A 25,470-nucleotide genomic window follows, 5' to 3' on the forward strand; every position below is an offset into this window, starting at 1 on the left:
GCTTATGCTAAAGCAAAGGCGAGCGCTCACTCGCTCGCGCGCATAACTTATGCAAGTTGAAACTTAGCCGGCGCGTTGCGGCGCGGCCAGCTGACAGCCCGTTAAAAAGCCAAGCATGGAATGAATAATATAATCCATGATTAATGGGTCGCTAAGCTGTTACCACCTTGCGGGATGAATGAAACCAGTCGCTTCGCGTCGCGACGACAACGTCGTCGTTTCTGCGCACGATCGGCGAATCGGCGAATCGGCGAATCGCACTGCTCCATACCTACCAACCTACCTATCACCGAGCAGAAGGAGGTTTAATAAGACCGCTGTAAACGGACTCGGGGCACAAAGTGCCTCACACTTCTGATTGTTGGGTCCATACTCAACTACACCCACTACACCCCGTGACGATAACTCCGATGATCGAATAATCCTGATTACTCTCGGAGGTTCGCGTTAATTTGCTTCTCACGTGGCGGTGCACGAGGTACCGTAGCGGATCGTTAACGTTGGTAGTCCGATGTGACCATTTTGCAACGTGGGTGGTGCGGGCGTCGCGTGCCTCGTGTCAGGAGTTCAGATGGTTTTCCGCGTCATGATTGAAAGAGACTTAACGTAACGTAACCTGACCTAACTTAACCTAATCTAACGAGGGATGAAACGGTCAGGACCTACATTCTACCACCAGCTGCATAGCGTCATATTATATACATTATATATACGTTATACAGAAAACACTTATTGTCGATTAGATTTTATCGGTGTAATAAAAGCACCCCGCAACCTGGTCGTAGGTACGGTATAAAATCTTCCTTGAGGTAGCAGTATAAACCGTAATGGTAGAGAGACACTTTGCTCGGAAACTTAATCGCTCGGTAGAGACGGTGGCAGCATCAGCAGCAGCAGAAGCAGCTACCGCGAATCGAGTAATGACTTCGGTGAGTTGAGCATTAAACGTCGTTGTCTCCTGAGTCGATCAATCATTCCATAGAACGCACCTAGTCTCAGAGTATGACGTGTATAAACTGTTGCACAAGTTTAACGTTGCAAGACGAGTTTATCGACAACCCCTCCAAAGATGTGGAACTAGAAAGTAAAAACCCATCCGAACTGGGCTCTGCAAGTTTCACGTGTGAGGAATGAATAAATAAAAAAAAAAAAACAAGATAGAAGGAAGAGAGGAAGAAAAGCACGCTTGCAAAAGCCTAAAATGTGAACAGCTGTCTGATGCCACCTCTGTATCGCTGACGAAAGTGGTTAGGCGGAACCCCGTCGTCGTACCTGTCATGCCATGTCATGGTTAATGTTGCAGATCCAACATGTCACGGAGAGTGTCGAGTGACGCGAATTTTTCATGGGTTTGCATCACTCGCCAAATCTCATTATAAGCAAGTTTTTCACGAGTAACTGCTTTAGAGTGAGATAATGTGAGAATATATGAACGAGAACAGACTCGAAAATAGACTTTAGATTATCATTAACACTTCCACTAATCAATTGACCATAAAGTGATTTAGACACTCAATGAAGAGCATTGAAGTAGGCTGTATACACCAATTGTGGACACTATACTAGGTACCTACTTTGATGCATTGATGCATTCCGTTCTTTACAAATTCCATTTCCATTTCAAGAATACAACCAAGAAAAACAATCCTGAAGTCAGTAACGTTAACGTAACAAAACATCGTGGATCAACAATCGTTGTGTACAACTTTAGAAGGACTTTGAACGAGTTGTCTTTTCAAACCATGATCATGTTCTCTTCTTTGTTACAATTTACAAGTTGAATTTCAGACAATCCTAACGATTTTCTTAAACATGCGTCGTTAAAGTAACGTCACTAACATCAGCCTCAATATCAGAAGAGCGAGCGAGCAACGGAGGTGAAAAACCGGCGCGATAACTCGGTCAGATATCAAGAGGGACCGGGTGGTCTTGTCCCGATGATGTGGAGCTAAGAACCAGAAGCGAGTGGGAAGAAGGAACACGTCCCTCTACATCAGCAGCATCCACAGGTGGTCGGCACGGGTTGAGAGTTCAACGCGCAGCTCAGACCCGTTCCGCTCCTCCTTAGGACGACAGCAACTCTCCTCCTCGGATTGGTTTTCCACCCCGATTGACCCGCTGATGACCCACGCCCAGAATTCGCGCTTGGCGTACACGTGATAGACTTCTCGGATGGATAATCTGGAAGGGCTGTACGAGTTTGAGAAAAGTGCGGAGTTATTTCTGTCGCTGGTTAGCTAAGCTCTTGATAGCCGCCATCTTTTTTCTCCGACTCTTCCCTAGGTTCCAAATATGGAAAAGATTGTCCAGCTTGTCTCCACTGGTTTTGTACAAGTTGATAAATAGTAATTTTTTTTCTTTTTCGTTAAATTTTCTTCAAGTCAATCGTTCATTCGTCGGCAGATTCATCGACCATCGACACTGAATAGCTGGCTTTGATTTTCCCACGATGCAAAGAGAGAGAGAGAGAGAAAAACAGAGACAAGCCTGGTTCGAGAACAATATTCGACGATTACAGAACAGTCTAAAGTCTAACCTGCGTCGTTGGAAAACGGAAAATACTAAAATATTAAAAGCTTTTAAAGATATATGTTAATTAGGGTGGTGCAAAAAAACAGACTTTTTTTTTTTGTCTCGTGTGGCAAAATGTTAGTTTTTGATGTTTTAAGAGCCCACTCCGAAGGACAGCTCAAAAAAAAAATTTTAAGAGGTCGCTCCACATTTTTTAAAACGTCAGAAATCGTCAAAAATCGATTTCTTTTTCAATTTTTTTTTCTCGCTACGGTATAATTTTATAGACAAAAAAAAAATATGTTTCTGAAAGTTTCAGTTCAAAATTTGAATTTTGAAAGGTCGCTCATAATTTTTTTCAATTTTTTGATGCATTTCTTTAGATCTTTTCGAGCGACCTTTCAATATTCATATTAGAATTTCATAAATTTTTCTTCTTTAATTTAGTAAGAAAGAATCGATAACAATACACCACGACATGAATTAAAAATCAAACAAAATACTGAAAATATAATTTTTTTAATTTAATTTTTTGACGATTTTTGACATTTTTTAAAATTTGGAGCGACCGCGTAAAATTTTTTTTTTTGAGCTGTCCTTTGGAGTGGGCTCTTAAAACATCAAAAACTAACATTTTGTCACACCCTAATGTATATACCTACATATATATACAGAAGTTATCCACGCCAATGTAAGTAGGTACTAAGAAATCAGATTCCCATACAATTCAGGATGTTTTCCTTCAGTTATATAACATATGCACATATATTTTTCTCCATTTTCATATTCCTTCTCCACCTTCTCCTGCTTTTTTCTGTTAATAACTGTTGGAGAGTTAAGCGTCTTTTTTTCGCAAGGTGGCGGGGGGTGGGGGGGGGGGGGGGGGGGTTGATTTAGCGTTGTAAGCAGGAATAGATCGACTTTATGTTCCTCATACCACGACGAGCCATGAGAATTATTATCATACCCTCCGGTTTTTTTACTCCCGCATGGGGTGAAGAAAAACCGCGACCGACCGACCGACAAACAGACCAAACCGCGTCATGCGTAAATCGCGAATCCTGTGTCCGCGTGAGTTTTGCTGAGCAAAAAAAGAAGGACGAGAATACGGAGAGGTGCGTGACGTCACTACAGGACGAAAGGCGTCGCCATGGAAACGCCTAGGAGGATATGTATATATATATATGTTTGTGTGTGTGTATGTATATATATACACAAGCGCATCCTTATCCGTATTTCAAAAGGATCCTCTGACGACCGTTTTATACTCTAAATGAAAAATCTTCATCGCTGCTTTTGTATTACTTGCGTATAATCAATGTAGAGTATTTTACGCAACTGGTATGTAGGTATAAAAGTCCATACATATACATTAAGTCCATGACAATTTTCAATTTTAGTTCAAAGGAGAAAAAACAAACAAAAAAACAGCGTGAAAAGAATATCTCAACTATACAATTACACCGCCAACATCGTTGAATCGCATTTAGGTACGTATGTAATTCGTTATATCTCATAATTAACTTTCTATAAATTGCAATGATTCGATGCATCGAAGGCTGCTGACTTACACGTATATATAGGTATACGTGATGATTCCACCGCATCTGATTACACACCAAAGGATACGATCATACGCTTATAATACAAGCATTCCTTATTATTAACCTAATCTAAACTTATACGCCAATAATTGAATAGGCAATTAAAATCTGCATCCAACGATCGAAATCTATCTATAGGTACTATAGTCAATTGATTCGATACTTGATTCGTGTAAGTACTAGATCGAAAAATTTATCTCTTAGCGTTATCTGCATGCTCTCAGTAATCAGATAATTGTAAATTATAATTGAACGCAAAATGATCACATATTGCAATAATTCATAGCGTAAACGACGCGACTAGTTTTTATTTACCTACTTATTATTAACTTTTTTACTCCTCTTTGTTCTCTTTACTTTCTTCAAGTTTCGCAAATATTCCCACATTATTGTTGTTGTTGTTGTTGTTATCATTATCATCATCATCATTATTATATTCGGCTGTATAATTACGATGACACGTACGAACATAATACAAACACATATTACGTATACACATGGGTATAAGGTATAATTATATATGCAACATCCAAGAGTTACGTACAAATTTTCTATCATATATATTATTACGGTAATAATACCTGTAATTTCCAACGCTGATATCTACTCTGTATAATTATATACTGTTAAATATATAATATATAAATGTGTATTGAAATCTGCGCGGTATATTATTATATTACATATTTTCAACAGAGAGATTTCGTATGAATTTATTTCAATTATAAAAATTATCGAGCTGCGCAATTGACATGTATTTTGCCGAATGCTGTGTGCAGTTGTCAGATTAAACCAGCAGTTAAGGAATACAATATAGTCAGGTTAGAAAAATTCATTAACAAAAACGTGATAAATCAAAAATTAGAAAAACCTCAATTTCGTTCTAATCGTTATATAACTTCTCGAACCTTATTTTGGAGAAAAATTTAACCGGACATTACGTCATAGTAAAATAAATCCTTTTGTTTTTTATACGAAATTAAATTCTTTGACAATTTCATTTTTCTACATACATACATGTACCTACAAACTTAAGCCACGCATTGTATAATAGAAAACATTAAATCTTGAAAATTTTAAATAAAAACATCGAGAAAGGTTAGATAAGCTAGAAATAAGAATAAAAAAAAAAAAAAGTAAATTTCAAAATTGTAAAAAAAAAAAAAAAAAAAAAAAAATATATATATACAAAAATCGCAACAATTTAAATAATATTCGTCTCTACAAGACGCCAACGCTGATAAATTATAAACCGCTACGAAACCATCCACCTTAGAAATCAACCCTTCCGGAGAATGGTGAAAAAGGGGATCCCCGTATCTCCTCGAGAGAAGGTTGCCGACTGTGCGCGTCTTTTAGGACGACGACGAATGATGGTGGCGAGGTAGGTAGATACCTAGGACTAGATGCACCGACGGCCACGCCACCCCTTTACTCTCTACTAACCACGTTTCCCTCTCTATATCTGAAATTCGTCCGTCGATCCGGATTCGAGGAGGGTTGCGGTGGTCGGCGGTGGTTCTGCGGTCGCCATGGTAACTCGCCGCCACCGTTACTACGGCTCGATGTAATTATTTGAAAAACGCCCCCCACCCCCACCCCCACCCCCAGCCACCGCGAGCAGTCTTCCAGGCCACCGCGGTCGTCCTCGTCCTCATCCTCCTCCTCCTCGTCGTCGACGTCGTCATCGAGGGATGAAACTGAGAAGAAGGAGTCGGAAACTCGCGAATAAGAGAAAGAGAAAGAGAAAGAGAAGGAGGAACGAAGCGAAGCGCAGAAGTAGAGTAGAGGAGTGAAGTGAAGTGAAGTGAAGTGAAGGACTGCGAGTCGAGTACACCATCCGGCAAGAGTGGGTTTCAGGTTAGGTTAGATTATACAGATCTAGATACACGTTTCCGTCTTTTTTATTATTCTTATACGTATTACGAATATTAAAAATATTTCAAAATGGAACTATATTCTTTCTCCTTTTATGTTCCCTCGTTTTTTATTATTTGGTTTACGTCGCTGGAAAAGAGACGAAAAAAAAAGGAAAGAGATGTAAGATTTTTGGAGCTCAAGTCTGAAAGGTCGTGATGATGGTGGTGCCTTGATCAAATAACGCGTAAGAGAAAAATTCTAATTTCAGTTCAACTTCTCGGTATTTTACAAAATAATCATAAACGTGTATGTATAAATTTCTGATGTGAATAATATAAATGTATAAACCATGTGTATAATTAAACTATAATCAGAAATGATAACACAGCCGTTTTTTTTTGTTTTGTTTTTTTTTTCAGCAAAAAAAAAAATCCTGCAAATTTTAATAAAATTATCAGGATATATTTTGTACCCTTTGTTCAATCCTTATAATAGACTTCCGAGAGAGAATTTCGGAAAATTCTTAATTCGACAAAAAGTAACGTTTAAACCTTACGTCGAAAGGGTGGAGAGAAATTCTTTATCAAAGACTGCCGTAGCTAATTTGAAAGAATCTAATATAAATATAAATTTATTGTACATTTATTGTCATTGTTAATTATTCATAGGGCACGGTTGATCCATCCTTGCGAAAATTTATATGCGTGTATAATCAGGAAATATTACGCAATAGTCGCTTTTGTATTCGCTGGGTATAATCATTTTCTTTGTTTATGAAAACATGTTACATGCACCATTGTTGTTGAGCATTGCTCACCGCGAGAATTGAACCGTGGATTTTCAAGGTTTAAATACAATTGAGGCAAAATGAGAAAAAATCATTGAAATCGTATAAGATCTTATTAGTTGAAAAGAAAGAGAAAGAGAGTGAAATAAAAACACCGTAAATATCATTTCTGCGCATAGAAGTTGCAGATGAAATTTTCACAAGACACAAGTAGGTACGCGGACGTCATTGGATGACTTGTAATTATATCATTACATCGTACGCAAGCGAAATTATTATCACGATATATCACGTATAAAAGAAAATAAAAAGTGAACTTTAATCGTTAAATTCCTGTAACAGTCAGATATGATAAAATTTCCGAATCAAGTAAGAAATAATATTATATATCAAAGACAAAAGACAAAGCGAGCGTTTAAAGAAAACAACTGAAGGAGAATACGAAACCTGATCAAAAAATGAAACAAAAATAAAAAGAAGAAGAAGAAGAAAAAGAAGAACCGGAGGTTCCCGTCTCCAACCATCATAAAAAAAAACAAAAAAGTAAAATCCTACCTACATGATTGTTTCGCGAACAAGAAGAGTAGCACATGGGTTGAACATACCTATAGGAGAGAGAATAAGACGTAGAGAAAGACAGAGAGAGAGAGAGAGAGAGAGAGAGAGAGAGAGAGAGAGAGAGAGAGAGAGAGAGTGACGGAGACGATGAGATAGGATTGCGGCGACTGGCGATGTTCACTTGTTGCTTGCACACGACTAATTGCCTAGTAATTGCTTGATGCTGCTGCTTCTGCCGACTCCGCGCAACCCATTCCATTACCTTCCTGCCCCCCCCCCCCCCCCCCCCCCCCCCCCGCCACAAGCACCGCCGTCATATAAACTTTGTTCAGCAGCAGCAGTACCGCCACTTCCTAATGTCTTACATAATATTAAGACCCGGTGTTAAATAATTAAATCATCCTACTGCTCCAGGAGCCAACAACAATAGAAGACTGAGATGAGTCGCGTGAAAACATATGGAATTATCAATCGTATTTTTGGGAGAACTCTCTTGGGTGAGGGTAAAAGCTTGGAAAGGGTCGATATTGCACGTGAGCGATATTATATCGATGTTTCGGATATGCGAAAATGAAATGAGGTTAGGTGAAATTTTGATATTCCAAAATGTCACTGATTTGAATGATTAAGAATAAAAAAAAAAAATGGAAAAAAATTCAACTTTTGTTCATTTATTTTCGCATGTTTGAAATTGTTTGAAATATAACGGCCATTTGCAATATTGACTATATCCTAAATGATTTTTTCTTGCAATAAATAAAACTCCAAGGCAACTGACATTCCGTTATAAATAAATTAAAAAAAATATAAAAAAAAAACACCAACAAGAAAATAATTTTCTTTCATGGATCCTTTACCGATCCGAGCTCCGTGATTATCTTACTTACAATTATAGAGAAACAGCTTATATTATACGTAGGCAGGCATAATGTAGGTACGAAATAGTCCGCTGTAGCAATTAGCAAGCTTTCTGATTGTACGTAAAAGCGCATCTCAGCCGGAGGTTAACGTATACACAAGGAGAAAACATTATCGAGCAAAGAATGCGGCCCATTACTCGATCCTCCTCGCAAGTATTTTAATTTACTACAAATTTTTCGCCTCCTATAAAGCTATGTATACATACATATACTCGTCGCTAGTATTATATTATTATTATTATTATTATTATTCTTGTTGTTGTTAATACAAATGTGTATATATATATATACTCGTTTAATCGTCAAAAGCATATCCGGGAATCCTCCGAAGGATAATAGTCCAGGCTGCTGCGGCTGTTGTATACCGAATTCCTCAAGTTTTCTCTCTCTCTATCCCTCTCTCCTTCTCTTTCTCTTCATTGCTTCGCTTACAACTGTACTTGAATTTCCACACACATGAATGTAGTAAGAATATATCCCTTCTCATGCGAATATCAAGGAATTGAGTAGCTGACTTGTAGCAAAATAATTTCGTGGTTTGTATGTAAGTACGATGGTAACAGATTTCAAAAATTAAAAAAACTTAGTGTCCAAGGTACCGTGCAAATAATATCAACTCAATGATTTAAATCCGACGACTGTAAAATATTTAATAATCCGTCCAAAATAACCGGAAAAATTCACTCCACTTATTTATATATATATATATATATATACCGTCGACGTCATCGTCATCGTCGTCGTTTTCATTTTTCTCTCGCTCTCTGTCCCTCCTTCCCTTTCAATGTACACACAGATGTGTGTGTGTGTGTGTGTGTGTGTGTGGTATAGGTATGTGTATTACACAGGTGCACGATACGCCATGACATAGCGAAATCTGCAATTTCACACCCACTTTATACTATACCTTCTACATATACTGTATCTACATCACGCGACTTATAGTTAAATAATACGATTACGTAGATATTATTTATTCCAGCCAACCTAGGCAGCGAGTCGAAAAAGAAGAAGAATCGAAAGAACGTTTAAGTGTTTGTGAAGTGATTTGATTTGCTTTTATTTACTTATTTTTTTGTACGCTCCAACTGATCCTACGATCAAAAGTAAAATTTTGAAATGCTGATTTTAAATTGAAATTGTTTTCGCGTGTGCACTAGAATTATAACATTTATATATCAGGTATGTGTTAATTTACTTTTTTACACTCACTGCCGTGTAAAATAAAGTTATAGATAAAGTGGTTGACGTCGATATCGCAAATACGAACGAAAGAAGAAGAAAAAGAGATGTTGGTGGTGGTGGTGGTGGTGGTGGTGGTGGTGGTGCAACAAGAGCAGGGAGGAATCGAGTACCTGGGTCAGGAAGGGTGAACTCGACAAATGAAAATGAGTCACCCCCCCAAAGAAGTGTCGTACAATGGGACATCTGTCCCCCCTTTTCGCTCTGCTTCAGCCTCCCTTACAGCCAATAATGTAACGTATATAGTAACAAAGTTACCGCGCACGTTTCTCTTATTACTACTTAAAATACCGGCGGCGTCAAACTTCGGTTTTACTTCGATAAATTAGACTTTAGTTTTTCTTTTCTTTTTTTCTCTCTCTTTATTCATTTATTTATTTATTTGTTTTTCATTCTTTCACGTATATCACATACATGCCATGTCGTCGGCGAAACGATAACCCTGCGCGCAATATGTTTACCGCGAATTTCTTGCTTATCATAATATAATAATTATAACGGACGGAAATAAAAATTGCGTAATGAGAATATAATATATATATATATAATTAGCGATCTGTTTTTTTTTGTTTTTTTTTTTTTTTTTTATATATTTAAAGTCGATCTACGACCAACAAACATTGAAATTACAAAAAAAAAACCATTTAACGACCATTTAAAAAAAAAAATCACTAATTTTTTCACGAGTCTTTTGCATGCCTCCCTTTTTTTTTCTTCTTTCATTTTCTGTACCTAATTCTTGAACATTATAGAATGGAATTCCTCGCACAACTTCTTCCCGCACGATCGAAAATAAGAACGAATCGAAATTCAAGGGAGATTTAAAAAAATAAAAAAAAATAAAAAAAAAAAAAACGTGGGTGAAAAACTTTTCTTAAACGTGGCGGTTGAATTTCCAGCGACGCCAAGCGGCGACTGGGTGAAAACTATACCCTAACAACTATACAAGATAATCACATCTTCTCAACCGTACGTCGGTATTATCGCGAACAAATACCGAACAACAATCCTCAGAATCAGTCATGCGCGTTGTGTAAGGTCGTCCACGTTTCGCGGCAAATAATTTCATCCGAAGACAGATGCTTTTTTGGGCATCGAAATGATCGTTGTAATCACTATCGTAACCGTATACCGGTGTGGAAAAAAAAGAAAATGAAAAAACAAAATCACGGTCTAGAATAGCATGTAAATAAATTTTACTTTATTGCACAAAGAAGCAGGAAAATTGATTAGCAAACGTTTGTAAGTGACTGTAGTAACAATGTGTTGTTATTTAAACTAACGAGAATTTAACGAAAAGCTATAAATTTCGAAAGTCATGCCGTCATCCCTTACTCGGCAAAAATTGAATATAATTAAACGTGATAATCGATCGATCAATTAATCGACTTTTACAGTTACACCTACAGAATTATTCATGGATAAAATCGAATTACAAAAGTAAAAAAAATAGGAAGAAGTTACATATATATTAGAAAAGAGAAATTTTAATTACTGAAAACAACATGACGGTGATAAAAACGGACCACTTTTTTTTTTTAAATAAATAATTTTACGGCATCGATTCCCTGCTCCATATATCGATTATCCCGCACCGATGAGTGAGTAAGAAATTCTGTCCAATGTGGGTTTTGATATTGACCCAGTCGTAAATACATGAGTAAACAAATTTAAACCACATTATCCGGAATATAATGCAAACTGATAGATACGGTGAAGAGAAAAATAATATTCATTAAATACTGCGAAACGACGAGTAAAAACAATGATTTAAAAAAAAAAATTTTTTGTAAACAAGATCGAACAATTTAAGAGAAGTTGGGTAAAAAATTTACAAAATATTCCTCCCAGGACTCCTTCTATGTATACATATATATTAGGACACGGATAGGAAATAGAGAAGGATAAGAGAGGATTTTGGAAAACGTATAGCCACTCCTTAGCATACAAACTTGTTCCCCGCGACTATCTTAGGTATTCAAATGTCCCTTATTCTACCTCTTCCTCTTCCTCTTCTTCTTTTTCTTCTTCTTCGTCTCCTTACTTTGCTCGACTTATACACATCCAAAAAACGCAATTCATACTTTCTGCAACGATGGTGGAGAGAATACGAGGTACGTAGGCGATGTTCCACCGTTCCTAATGGTGGTGAAAAGCAGGGATGAAGAAGAAGGGAATAAGGGGGGATGAATGGGTTTAGGGGGAGGATGGGATTACACGAGCCCATGATAATATGCCTAACCAAAGGGTAGCAAAGAGAAGAGGAAAGACGCGGAAAAAGTGCGAAGAAACGAGAGAAACACGAGATAAAAATAATAGAACGATATAATAGCTGTAACGTTTCGCAACGCGACGCGAGAGCGAGGATGATGTTGTATGTACTTAAAAAAAGAAAGTATCTTTTGCATCTACAGAAAGATAATTAACCGAATTGACAACAAGATCATCGGCGACAACAAGAAGGATACGATATGAATGAGAGAAGCGAAAAAAGAAAGAAAGAAAGAAAGACAGAGAGCCAGAGAAAGAGAGTAAAGGCATTATATATATATATATATATATATAGAAGGGAGGATAATTCCAGGGCTAAATATCGGTAAAAATCAATACTATCTTCTCCCTCTCCCGCCCCTTCAATCCCCCCCCCGGAAACCACCCCCGTACACACGTTGTTATACATAGATACCTAGGTATATCCATACACACGTCACACCATGTACATACATATATACATACATACATACATTCTATGTTGGTATTAAATGCATGCACATAGAATATATGTGTATACATGTATGTATATATATATATACACAACCAAGGGGAGAACGATTAGGCCAACAGAGTGTCTATGTACATAGTACGTATTACAATACATAGGAAGGTATTTGCCTTTGGATAGGTGAGGTAAGGCAGAGTATATGCACCATGCCTTTGTATGAATATCCCGATTAACCGATACATACCGATGAATACAGTGTTTGGATAATATTATTTCAATTATAATAATAACAATAGTAATAACGAGCAACTTTTGTCAAACACGACTATTAACTCGAGGAGAAGAAAATGGGCAAGAATAAATAAATTACAAGTTAGTGACAAAACGAGACACAACAATTCCGCAGCCTTTGATCCGGAGGAATAAATCGATGTAAGTACATATAATTCGATTGACAATGAGTTAATTTTGCTGATTGTGAGAATATTTTTTTTTTTTTTTTTTTTTATCAGGGAGGGTGGGGGGGCGTGGGGGGGGGGAGGGTGAAAAGGTTAGTCTTTGTACGAAAAATTTTGTCGCACACAGAGGCATATGTTAATTATATTATAGGACCAACGATAGAGCAATAATACGATAAAAATTCGCAATTCCCTACCAGACAGGAAGTTACGGAGAGTCGGTCTACACATATACTCGAATCGAAATCTGACCGTTTCATTATGTTATTATTGTATACTGTTGAAAAGTTGGAATGTATACTTTTGTTCATCTCTATAGACAATATCGATCGATCGTTTGAGTATCGCGTGGCGATCGAAATATCGTTAAAATCTGTATTTCTTTCTTCATCTTCTCAACAGTTCGAAAATTTATTATTGAAAAAGAGTTCATTGAACACAAACAATGACCGTATACTATACTGGATAAACATGCTAATAAATTATCCAAAAATCTACTATCAAGTCTGTAACTGACGGATATAATACTTCTGAATAAAAACCATACTGTATAAATATCTGAAGAAAATCCCCCTCCCTTCCTTCCCCCAAATTTTCACAAGGTATATAAAATTTCTCGTCTTATATATATATATATATAAAATATAATATATATTAGCTTCTATTTCCATTGATTCATACATACATCGTCCTGCACGTTGTCATCCGATCTAAAACGTGCGGTGCACGTGAATCGATAAATAAAGTACAACTAGTCGTACTTACATTATACGACATGTAATATAAAATATATATCCTCTTCGCGACGAGCACAAGAGTTTCCAGTGTATCATGTACCTATAAGTTAGGTTAAATTTTCGACATTGAATACAAATTGGATGAATTTCTCCAACCGATATGAATAATATATAAACAAACGTGCGATACGTTACAATAAATAGATACCGTATAATACATACTTGTGTAAAATATTATAGTTACACGTGTAACACACGGATCGTAATATGAAGATAAAAAAAAAAATATGTCCGCTGTTTTAAATATAGCTTGAAAAACGATGTTTTACCGCGATACATGCAGAATGAATAAATATTATATACGCATATGGCTTGATACACGTACACATATTCAGGTAAGCAAACGATGTGTGTATAACAAATACAAAAAATACATCACGCGAACTAAAAGCAACAATTACGCAACATATAAAAGCAGAATTATCACGTTGCCAATGGAATGGCAACAGGCATTAGCGACTGATGGTAAAACAGCATGGACACGATGTAATTATACAAATTTAGTTTCCTTTCTGTTGCACGAACATATATAATACACGTACATATATAATTTATTTACTCGAAACGATGAGAACGAATGAACTAAAAAATATTTCTTATTTCCAAACACTCAGTTTTGGGGGGGTAGGGGGGGGGGGGGGCAAAAATTGTCGGTAACGACAGTAACTCCGTGAGGAGGCGACTTGTAATGTATTGTTGATCCGTCGCACACATGCACCAGACCCAAGTAACATAATAAAGAATAAAAAAAAAATGTGAGAAAAAATCTCATCCCATATTTTACATTGTTTTATTCTCTCTCTCTCTCTCTCTCTCTCTCTCTCTCTCTCCTCTCTCTCTCTCTCTCTCTCTCTCTCTCTCTCTCTCTCTCTCTCTCTCTCCTCTCTCTCTCTCTCTCTCTCTCTCTCTCTCTCTCTCTCTCTCTCTCTCTCTCTCTCTCTCTCTCTCTCTCTCTCTCTCTCTCTCCTCTCTCTCTCTCTCTCTCTCTCTCTCTCTCTCTCTCTCTCTCTCTCTCTCTCTCTCTCTCTCTCTCTCTCTCTCTCTCTCTCTCTCTCTCTCTCTCTCTCTCTCTCCCTCTCTCTCTCTCTCTCTCTCTCTCTCTCTCTCTCTCTCTCTCTCTCTCTCTCTCTCTCTCTCTCTCTCTCTCTCTCTCTCTCTTTCAACGCGTTCTCGCCAATTCCGCGCACGCGAGTGAAACCGACCCGCGAGGATGTGTCGGGTCTGAACGGAGGTGGCGGACGAATGGACAACGGACAACAGCAGTCCTCCTCCATGGTTCGGAGAGGAGAAACGACGCGGAGAGAGGAGGGAAGAGGGAAGAGGAAAGAGGAAAGAGGAAAGAAGAAAGAGGGACGAGGGATGGGAGAAGGACGAGTCCGCAGGGGTTCCCAATTAATACAATATACCTACTTACGTACATATGCTAATTAGAAAATATTTCAACGACATTTTTTCGTGTGAAAATAATTGCAAAGAATCATATTTAATTGCAGTAAATTTTCATCTCTTTCCGGCAAATTTCTTTCAACATATTATAATGCGTTTTGAATATATTTTATTATTGTTTATTTATTTTTTTCGTACAAGTAAATAAATTCTTAAACACTGCTATCTTATATCGTTTGCACCGATAAAATCTCTCAAACAACCACGTTACTTTCATTAAATAATACTATATATGCACCAAGTGGTGTCTAACTGAGAAAAAATTGACACTATGATGACCTAACGAGGCACAAAATTGTGAAGATTATTAACCACAGTAAGAAAGAATGAAATGTAATTGAAAACTTAAAAATCATACTTATAACAGATGACGAATTAAAAAAAAAAATGTAAATACATATTACAGGAACATGAGAGCCATTGCTCTTCCTTCGTAACGTGGAGGTGGTTGGGGGTGGTTGGGGGAGGGAAAGAGGGTGAAAAAAGAGGTACGCAGAGGAAGAAGGGAGAAGGGGGGGCAGAGGGGCACAAGCGGGGTAAGGGGTGGGGGTGAATCGCGTACAATAGTGTACGAAAGTATCCTCCCTCACCACCCCCAAGTCGCAGCAACGTCGCAAAGTACAAGCAGTGGCAAAAGTATTTGTCAGAGATTCCCCTCATTCCGAATATTTTTTTGCAGTTTTTTTGTTTATATTTTTTTTTTTTTTGTTCTCCAGTTCTCTGCAGAAAACGATGAAAAAAAAAAAAAAAAAAAAAGTAAATTGTGAAAAATGTGTCGATACTTTTTCGAACTAATGTTAAAAACAGCAGAACTCTCCTCAGTGCCAAATGACATGTGACAACATCAGACAAAAGCAAAGAAAGGAATGTTTCAATTTTTTTGTACTGCAGATCGGCGAGGATCCTTGAATGCCAAATGAAGGAAGCGACAGCATATCCCTTGACCGTGGTTTATAAAAATATATCGATAATGGTCCGTTTGTCTCGCGATGAAGCACCAAAGCATTGCGTTGACGGTGCAATGCAGGTACGCGTGGCGAGCAATAATAATTGAGACGAAATCTCAACGCTTGACTGGCGGTCCGGTTTGACCACGCGAGAAGGAGAGACTCTTTCGGGGTTATCAACAAGAATGCGGACCGGGCAGGGTTCACGTATAATAAATAACATCCGGTGTGTACTTTTGTATGCGTACCGGTATGTGTAAACGTGTCTCTGCTGCGTGTGTGTGTGTGTATGTGCCATTCGATGCAGAGGAGGTGAAAGCCTCGTATAAGGTACGCACCTTCAGGTGTGAATGGATGGATGGATGGATGGATGGATGGATGTAGATGTCCACCAAGCTCATCAAAAGGATGAGAAAAAGTCGACCTACCTCATCAACGCAATCGCGAGAAGAGAATAGAATAGAATAGAATAAAATAGAAAAGAAGAGAAGAAAATGCACCAAATAATGATTCTCGATATCCCGAATGGAAGACTTCTTAAAGAGTGCGAGTCCAGCTTTTGAATACGACTATAGATGTACATATGCATTAGACTGTATCAAAAAAATTGACTATTTTTTTTTTAATGGTATACTGAAAATATTGTTCAAGATGACGATAAAAAATACTATAAAAATTTCAGATTTTAATATTGATATTTAGAGGTGCCTCATCGCGATTTTCTACTTCCCATAAGAATAACATGCCAAAAATGGTTCTTGCTCCTTGCGATTTTTATAACTAGATAACGACGCGTCGTACAGAAAATTCATAAACATGTTTTTGTAGGAAATTGAAAGTTCTACAAAAAAGGTCTTCTGTCATTTTACGATAAATCTACTCCTTCACAAGTTATTTAAGGTCCTTTGTTGTTGTTTGACCTCAAATAACTTTTGAAAGAATAGATTTATCGTAAAATGACAACAGACCTTTTGTGTAGAACGTTTCATTTCCTACAAAAACATGTTTATGAATTTTCTGTACGATGCCTCGTTATCTAGTTATAAAAATCGCAAGGAGCGATAACCATTTTTGCCATGTTATTCTTATGGAAAGTAGAAAATCGCGATGAGGCACTTCTAAATATCAATATTAAAATCTGAAATTTTTATGGTATTTCTTTTTCGTCATCTTGAACAATATTTTCAGTATACCATTAAGAAAAAAAAATAGTCAATTTTTTTGATACAGTCTAATATACATACAATTTTGGTGGTTTATCGTCGATGCATTGTTTTACATATAAGCTGCATATTATATGCGTATAATTATGCCTACTATACGGCAGAAAGCGATAAAAACCTCTTCTCTGGGCACTTTGAGCCTCGTACAAATCTCTTTTTGAGATAAAACAAAAATACAGAGAGACAGAGAGTCCAACCACGCGGTAAGTCACTGCATATACTTAGTTTACTGTCTTAAAGTGGCCGTATAAATCAACGAAAACCATATTAAATACACCTCAAGTGAGTGCTCACCATTTATACATTCACCATAGTGTGTATTGTATACAAAGAATGATTTTATGAACCCAATTCGTAACGAAGAGATGATGTTCGTTGCGAGAATTCGAAGAGACGAGATTTCGCTGCTTCGAGTTAGTCCCACACTTTAAACGAATCTCCCACTATCACCAGAGACGGATAATCACCTTGTTTTTCTCTTACTAAAACTCCTTTTTTACTTCTTCTTCTTTTTTTTCTACGGAGATGAGAAATGCCGACGGTGTCATTAGCGTCTCTGATCAACTTTACGGTCTGTCGTAAATCTAACGCACGTGGTGAATGATTTTTCACTTTTAAGTGATGAGTTTGTAATATTGACACAATCGCGAGTCGTTAATCATTGATTCGATTTGATTTTTTTTTTTTTTTTATTTGTTTATTTTTTCCTTCCTTTCCTATACTCTGAACCACCATTATTTACGAATTTAAAATTCACAGAGTGAATCGACATCATAACAAATTATTCAAGCAATAGTCACTGAAACTCAAGTAGGAATCTGAGTCCTGATATCCATTGCGCAGTAAACATTCAAATTCGTGTGTAAAATCAGTTTCTTTTCGGACCACGACACTTCTGGGCCAGCGATCAGATGCTACGAAGAGAGTTTAGCGTAACACCAGTTACACATTTTACCAAAAATTCAGAGGGAAAGACAGAAAACGAATCATAGCTTCTTACCCCCTCATACACTAAGCTCGATACCAAAAAAGTTTCTACCGTTCAGATTTGTTAACGGCTGCTGCGTTCGAAGGTAAGGAATTATTGTCTTCGATACAACCGATGCTGATTTAATTTGTGATTGTATTTAGCGTCCGATTGACCATAGCTCAAGCTGACAATAAATCATAATTCGTTCCACTGTACGATACGACAAAAATATGTTTAAACCCAACATTTTGTCTCGCTTTAGTATCTGGTAAGTTTGAGAGCAATGACGCAGGTGTTTATTAAAAAGTAAAAACTCACCCTTGATCCATCCTATCGACGGGTCCACCGGGTCCCATCATCCCAGGATGTCCAGGGCCCATGGGACCACCCATGGAATGTCCGCCAGGTCCGAACGGGCTGCCAGGCGGCATTCCATACTGCGGACCACCAAAGGGTTGTCCTGGGGACGGGAAGTGAGGATTCCCTGCACCGGGGGGCACAAAGGGCGGTCCGGACGAACCCGGTCGTCCCACGAACTGCGGAGGACCTCCGGATGGAGATCCAAACGGACTTGCGCCCGGGCCATTGTAAGGAGGTCCGGAATTGTTCGGCGGGGGTGGAAATCCCGCGGAATTCGGGGGCGGCACTGGACCGGGAGTCGAGGAACCGCTTGGCGCGGGTGACGCGGTGTACTGAGGCGTTCCGGAGCCTGGAGGCGGCCCCTGATAAGGTGGAGCCCCTGCCGGACTGCCCGCCCCACCGGGGAACGGGCTGGGGCCTTGAAAACCACCCGTGTTGCTCGGTGGGCCTCCGGAATTGTTGTAAGGTCCGGAACCTGGTCCTGGACCTTGACCGACGGAGTTTGGCGTGAACGGCGAAGCCTCTGATCCGGGCGGCGGGCCCTTCCAGGAGGCAGGTGTCCCTGGGTCCTCCAGCGTGGTGGTCGCAGCCAGTGGCGTATTCAGGCGGCTACAGCCTGCGAGAGAAACGATACAAGTTGGTCAGTTTTTGTATGTGTTTGTCAGATTTTGGATTTTATAAGTCTCGACTTGTTTTTTTCTAATTGTATTATCGTAACAGAATCTGTGAAACCTCATTTCATATTACAAAGCTATAGATTAACGAGGCGGTCTTAGCCTTATAATCTATACTTGAATTTTGATTTTTTTCATTCTGTAGAAATAAAATTCTAGTGAAAATGTGCAAACCATGTGCAAGTTTGTATAAAACTGAGAGAAAACAAGTTACATCAGTTTGTAAACTTGCTCAATATTGCACAGTTTCTAAAAACTAGTCAAGTCGAGGATGTTACGTTATTTTCAATTCTCAGTTACTCGATAGCCCATCAATTCCGACAATGGTATTGCACATTGAGACAGTTATGACTGATATTTTCTGGCAGATAGAGCAACGCCGTGCAGAAGTGTCGGGTAATCTTAAACCGTCTTGTATTTACCAACAATCCCTGATCAGTTTCAAGCTGTTGTTTCACAGCAATCGAAACGAAGCGTAGAAGTCTTCATTACTTTCAGATCTTGATAAGAATCGACGATGGACTAACGTTAAGAGGTTGAGAACAACGGGTGACGAGTAACAAAGAATTGAAGCGTAGAGAAAAGGCGCAGCAAAGTTATACTTGTACCATCTAAATGATATCGAGAGAAGTAAGAAAATGAGAAAATCACCATTATTCGTTCCATTCGCCTTCATTATTTGGTCATCAATGCGTTCATTCCGTAACTTAGTCTCCTGATTAGCGAAATATAACTGTTATATATCCTCGACGAGAGACGAAGAGCTGAGGACGATGACGATGGTGATGGAGGTTATGTGCCGGCGGCGACCTAACCTCAAACGCGCGTAGATACGCGTTGGTAAACAGGGGAGGTTAAATATCCGTTGGTCACTGTTAAACTCTAGTATCGCACATTGTATTTACCCGCCTCGAAACGGGGTTCGTATTTCCATCGAAGCTCCGTTTTACGCTCGTTTTAATAGACGAAAAATTACCGCATCCCGTTGCCGGCATTTTTTTTTCCTCCGCACCGCCGTCTCGCTTCCATTCGGAATTCCCTCTCTACTTTGCTCCCTTTCGTTCCCTCTCGCTCTCTTTCGCTCCGTCTGTTCAATCCTCAGGGTCTCGTTTCTCTCCTCCGTTTATTCCTCGTTATTTTCTTCCTCCACAATATCGACAACTATCACTATCGACAGCAAACAGTTCTCATAATCACGCACCACTTCCTCGGCGATAGGTTAAAGAAGCGTGAACGTACGTCGCGTGGATAATCCCCCGTCACCGTGCCGCGCATCGCTCTCTATTAGCAAGAATATTTATCACCCTTTTCATTCATTATTTCAACCCGAAACGAACCGTCACACGCGTCGTCGTTGCGACATACGAGTAGTGCCCAATATTTTTTCGCGACATGCCACACAAACACTCGACACACCACAACAAGAGGCGAACTCCCTCTCACAATCGGAAGACCACGGGGGGGGGGGGGGGGGAGGCGGGAAAGAAGGAGACGACGATAGCCGGCAGAGGAGAGGCTAGAGCGAGAAAGCAAACACCACCGTAATCAAAATACCTTCTATCCGTACGAAAGTTTCGACTCTCGTTGAGAGACACACGACGACTGACTGCGGATTCTTACTCCCGAGTTTCGTCGTATTACTTATGCCGAGTTGAAAATTTGCCGAACGGTCTAGTTCCTCGGCCGATCACTGCAGTTTTGACAATACCGATGAGTATAATTCACAGTATCTCGATGGTGGAAGGCAAAAGAAGAAAAATTCTCACTGAAAAACAGTGGGGAACAATAAATGTATACACAGGATATTACGTCAAAGCGTAGCGGATTGTTGTTGTTGTTATTATTATTGTTGTTGTTGTGGTTGTTGTTGTTAGTCATGCATTATAAAGTTTATCGCTTGACTAGCGAGCCCGCGTAGCGAATACATAAGTACACCGCGTTGCACACAAGCAACAAATCAAAACAAGAAGCACTTCGCGGCGAGAGAGAACTATTTCGTCAAGCCGAACTGGACAACCCTTCGACACACACTTCAGGCTGCACACAAGTTGACAGAATGAAAGAGAAAGAAGAAAGAAAGGAAAAAAGAGAAGACCGAGAACATCAAATGAACGCTAATTCGAGGCTGCTGCGTACACTTCGTACTTCAAATGCAGACGCGCGGAAGGAAGAATTAAATTAATAAAACAATCTTAGAAATGTTTCGCACGTGAAACAATTGTTTCAAAGGGTTGGAAAGAATTTTTTTTTTTTTTTTTTGTCAACGTGTATTTTTAATCTCGCAATACCTATACATGTAGCGATTCACAACGGTAATTCTTGATTTGAAGAATACCTTATATGCATATCATACAAAGTGTGATCGGTGAATAAATTTACACTCGCGTGTATATATCACTGTTATTATTTATTAAATTTTTATATTTTCATTCATCTTTTCGTTTTTTATTAATTTCACTGTCAACTATTCGTTACATATATATTATGTATACATATACCGATGCACTTGTTTCCGCCACCGAAGCCTGATGTAACGTATTAATTTAACACACGCACCTAGGCAGGTACTAATAATCAGTAAGAGGGTAAAAAAATTTCACGTGGGTGTTCGACGAATAATATTTTATAATATATACAGTACAACTTCGGTGCTAAGTAATACAAACTATATACGGTGCATTCGGATACAATACAAATGCAACCATCGGACACACATCGCGCGATACATACGAGTTGACAGTATTATATCTACGTACGCGTGTATACTATATCACGTACGTATAGGTATACACGAGCAGGCACGCACCTCACGCACGCACGGTGACGCACTGTAAATTAATTTATCTCGTTTGTACGCGCCAGGGCCACGTGCGTCGGTCGTCCCTTGCGCCCAACTGTCAACTGGTAAGAGGAGATTTCTTTTTAGGTCTTCGGCAAAAATTATCAAGCGAGAAGCCACCGAGTGCTGCCATTTTTAGCGGAGGCAGTGGCGACTCTCGACGCTCCGCGGCGACGTCCGAAGGCACCACATGGCGCCCCCCCTCCCCGCCCTTCCGTTAATACACCGCCACCGACACCGACGCCTTTTTCTATATTCTATGGTTACGCCGCTGGTTTGATACTTCGCAAGAGAGGGGTAGTAGTTAAATTGCGTTACGTCTGTATACTCGCGTTAATATCACTCCGGAAGCACTCTCCCTTTATACGTTGGTATAACTCTGATCCTGCAGACCGCTTATCAGGTGTCTCGGCGTGCGTGTTTCCGCCGGCGAACGAGAGCCGTCTCGGCGCACATGATCTGTACTATACCCCTATACGTGGGATTTAACGCGATTTCTTTCACAAGGTCGCAGTTGTCACCGTACGTTTAATACTCAACGCCGCGTCTCTGTTTTACAGTCGTCGACCATTTGTTTATCCGTATTTACTTCGCCTTCGACGCTCTTGTTCGTCCACACAGGTATAAGCGCGTCGAGCAACTGCAGATTGAATTATATTTAGGTATCCCGGGTCTAGTATCGCTTCGGGGTTGGTATGCAGGTAACCAGTCGTCCGTCCTACTGCGTTGCAACGTGCGCCGCGGCGTCACTAGTTTCGCGTCACTAGCGCCGCGTCATATTCCTTCTCCCTCTTCCTCATCCTCTGTTCCTTTTTTCGTCCCTCCGTTCGTTCTTCCTCCTCTATTTTTCCCGCTTGAAAGTCTCCCATCGCGGGACTCAACGCCGGTTGACAGTGTCACCCTAAAAATCAATATACTTCGACTCCGAGTCCTTCCCACTCCCCGGAGTCCCTCTGTGAGGGCTCAGGACCGTCGGTGGCTGCCTGGGACATCATTTTATTAGGCTACGGTGCAGCGTCCGGATAGTCTTTTCTCCATCTCTCAGCTCCTCAGAAATTGCGTGTACTTACCTATAACATTATAACGCGAAGTTGTAAATGTAACGACGATTCGCTACTAATTTCGCTCTTTTTAACCTCTGCATACGCGAGAAGGTAGGTAAGGTGCAGGAGGTGCGTAGGTAGGTGTAATGTGTGTACAGTTATGGAGGCATACACTGTACACGTAGCATTCAAACATCTGAAACGTCAGGCACCTGGCGGACGGTCTCGCATTGCGTTGCGTTGCGTTGCGTTGCGTTGGCTCACCTCTCGCGCGATTCCTTAGGGTTCGTTTACACTCGGTGACCGGACGGCAATTTCGTTCCACAGGCAATCCTGACGACCGACCGCCGACAGGAGCTGATTGTGAAAGGAGAATGCGCGGTTCTTGCGTTTCGCAGGCTGCAGCGATGCTTAGGATCACTCGCGAGTGATTTTTTACAAAGAGAACTAACCGAAGAAACCCTCCTATTTCAATCGCGTGCGTTCCACCCCGCTGGCAATGAACTTTACCACTATGAGAGACCTACGAAACTGAAGACGATCCGATGCAAAAAGGCAAAAACTGTTCCAGGCCCACCCGGGGAGTCGTAACAATGCCGAACTTCGAAGGGGAAGGATCGAGTGCGGCTCTTCTTGTATAGTTTAGAGCGTTCTACGTACCCGGGATAATTTTTCTCCGCAACATCGCACGCGCGCGTACGATACGTGTAACTGAGTTTAAAAAATTATCGTCACACGCGATCGGCAAGTTCTCTACGTGCACGCCAGGCCGAATCACGACCTGGGTCATCCTACCAGACACTAGACGCCGTGTGTTAATAATGCTCGTGGTACCGAAACTTGTTCGAAAAGCCGATTCATGCTGAATTTACGTATATAATACACAAGCCCTAGATGCGAACTTTCCATTCAGGACAAACTTTCTCAAACTAACTGAAACAGAGAGTGAAATAGACTCCGTTACAGGTCGTTAGGTACACTGTCTAAAGTTGAATAACAACGAAAAGAATATCCGATCAAAGACGCGACTAGGTTTCATCTACTGCTCGGCCATCATCACTCGTCCTGTTGCCGTTTCGAAGTAGGTGACATCAGGTATAAAGCAATAACGATATTACGGTGACGAGGGTGTGCCGATGGTGGTTAAAATAATCGAGCCGCGGAATGAATTTCAACCGCTACTTGCCCTACTAAAAATCTTCATGCGTCTGGTCGTAAAATATTTTTGCAGAATGCAGCGTATAATTTATTATCATGATCTATCTTTTAAATTCGATAAAACAATATATAAAAAATCGCATGATAAAATATGAAAGCACGAATCATCAGATATACTAGACCGAAATTCATATTCAAATTCACGGTATAACCGATTATATGTTTTTTGATCTATAGTATACCCGACGACCCGTGCTTTCGTAATTTATTACATGATTTCTCATACATTTTATCGAATTTACAATATAAATCGCGTAATAAATTACACGCCGAATTCTTTTAAACCCATAAATGATTCGACACATCAATATTTTCACTAGGGTGTTTATGTAGTACCTACTTAAGCAACGTTCGGAAGATGACGCGACCGATGCACAAAGCGGTGCAAGCGCAAGCCGCATTGCACGTGAACGTCGACGGTCACGGAGCGTCGAGAACGAAGGTCGTTCTTATGTATGCGAATACGAGCTATTTTAATTGTTTGACCTTGCAGGCTCGACAGTCGCCACGCACTGACCGTTCGTTTGACGGGCTGATGGGCGATGGCGATGGCTATCTTCTTCGTTGCACGTATAGGTATACGCAGATTGCAGAAACGCATATCGGCGCGGTTTGATAACCCAATGCGGCGGGGTCAGGCGGACCGAAGCTTCGGAGGCTTCGCATGGATACGTATACCTACATATATGTATATAATACGTTGCAGAAATAGCCTCTCGGCTGAAAGTTTCGGTATAAAATTCTGCGACGCGCATTCTTAGTCAACCCGATCAAGAGCGTCAGCCTCGCGTGTATATACATTATAAGGGAATGCAGAAATTCACCGCATCGACTTAGAAGACTGCGTTACGCACAATTCAATCTGTTTTCTTATTCTCTCTGCACCGAAACGAAAATTGTCACCCTCTTACCCTGCACGTATACGGTGCACTTTAATTGCTACAGTAAATATTTGCGCAATCAAAGTTTTGCACTCAGCACTGCGCGTTGTACGCTCCTATTTTAAAACCATGGATTATATGCACATTCACATACACATATAAAAATATACATATAGTATACATACTATATAGGTGTATCAAGTCATCACAACCGTATGGGTTATCGTGAGTCGTGGACGACTGATATTATATTTGCGAAACGTTATTTAAACGTCGCGGGTAGTGGGTTCATCCTTACGTGGTAATTCGTACTTCACCGCGATAATGAAAATTGGTCTTACGTAAATAAAAACATGTATCTTACACGTACTTTTGAATTCCTGTTATTATGTATATTATTATTCAAGTTT

At 39.7% G+C, this 25,470-nt stretch overlaps 1 protein-coding gene across 1 annotated transcript in view; it reads right to left on the reverse strand.

Annotated features, from left to right (window-relative positions):
* Positions 1 to 25,470, reverse strand: part of LOC124413179 (LIM domain-binding protein 2) — a 118,077-nt gene that overhangs the window by 82,278 nt on the left and 10,329 nt on the right. Inside the window, exons 2-3 of the mRNA XM_046893581.1 lie at positions 19,731 to 20,130; positions 18,364 to 19,021 (exon numbers count right to left, since the gene is read on the reverse strand). Coding sequence (XP_046749537.1) covers positions 18,364 to 19,021; positions 19,731 to 19,755 — 683 coding nt within the window. The 5' untranslated portion in view covers positions 19,756 to 20,130. The remainder of the gene's footprint in view (positions 1 to 18,363; positions 19,022 to 19,730; positions 20,131 to 25,470) is intronic.

Source organism: Diprion similis, chromosome 12, assembly GCF_021155765.1.
Source record: "Diprion similis isolate iyDipSimi1 chromosome 12, iyDipSimi1.1, whole genome shotgun sequence".
Lineage (NCBI taxonomy): Eukaryota > Metazoa > Arthropoda > Insecta > Hymenoptera > Diprionidae > Diprion > Diprion similis.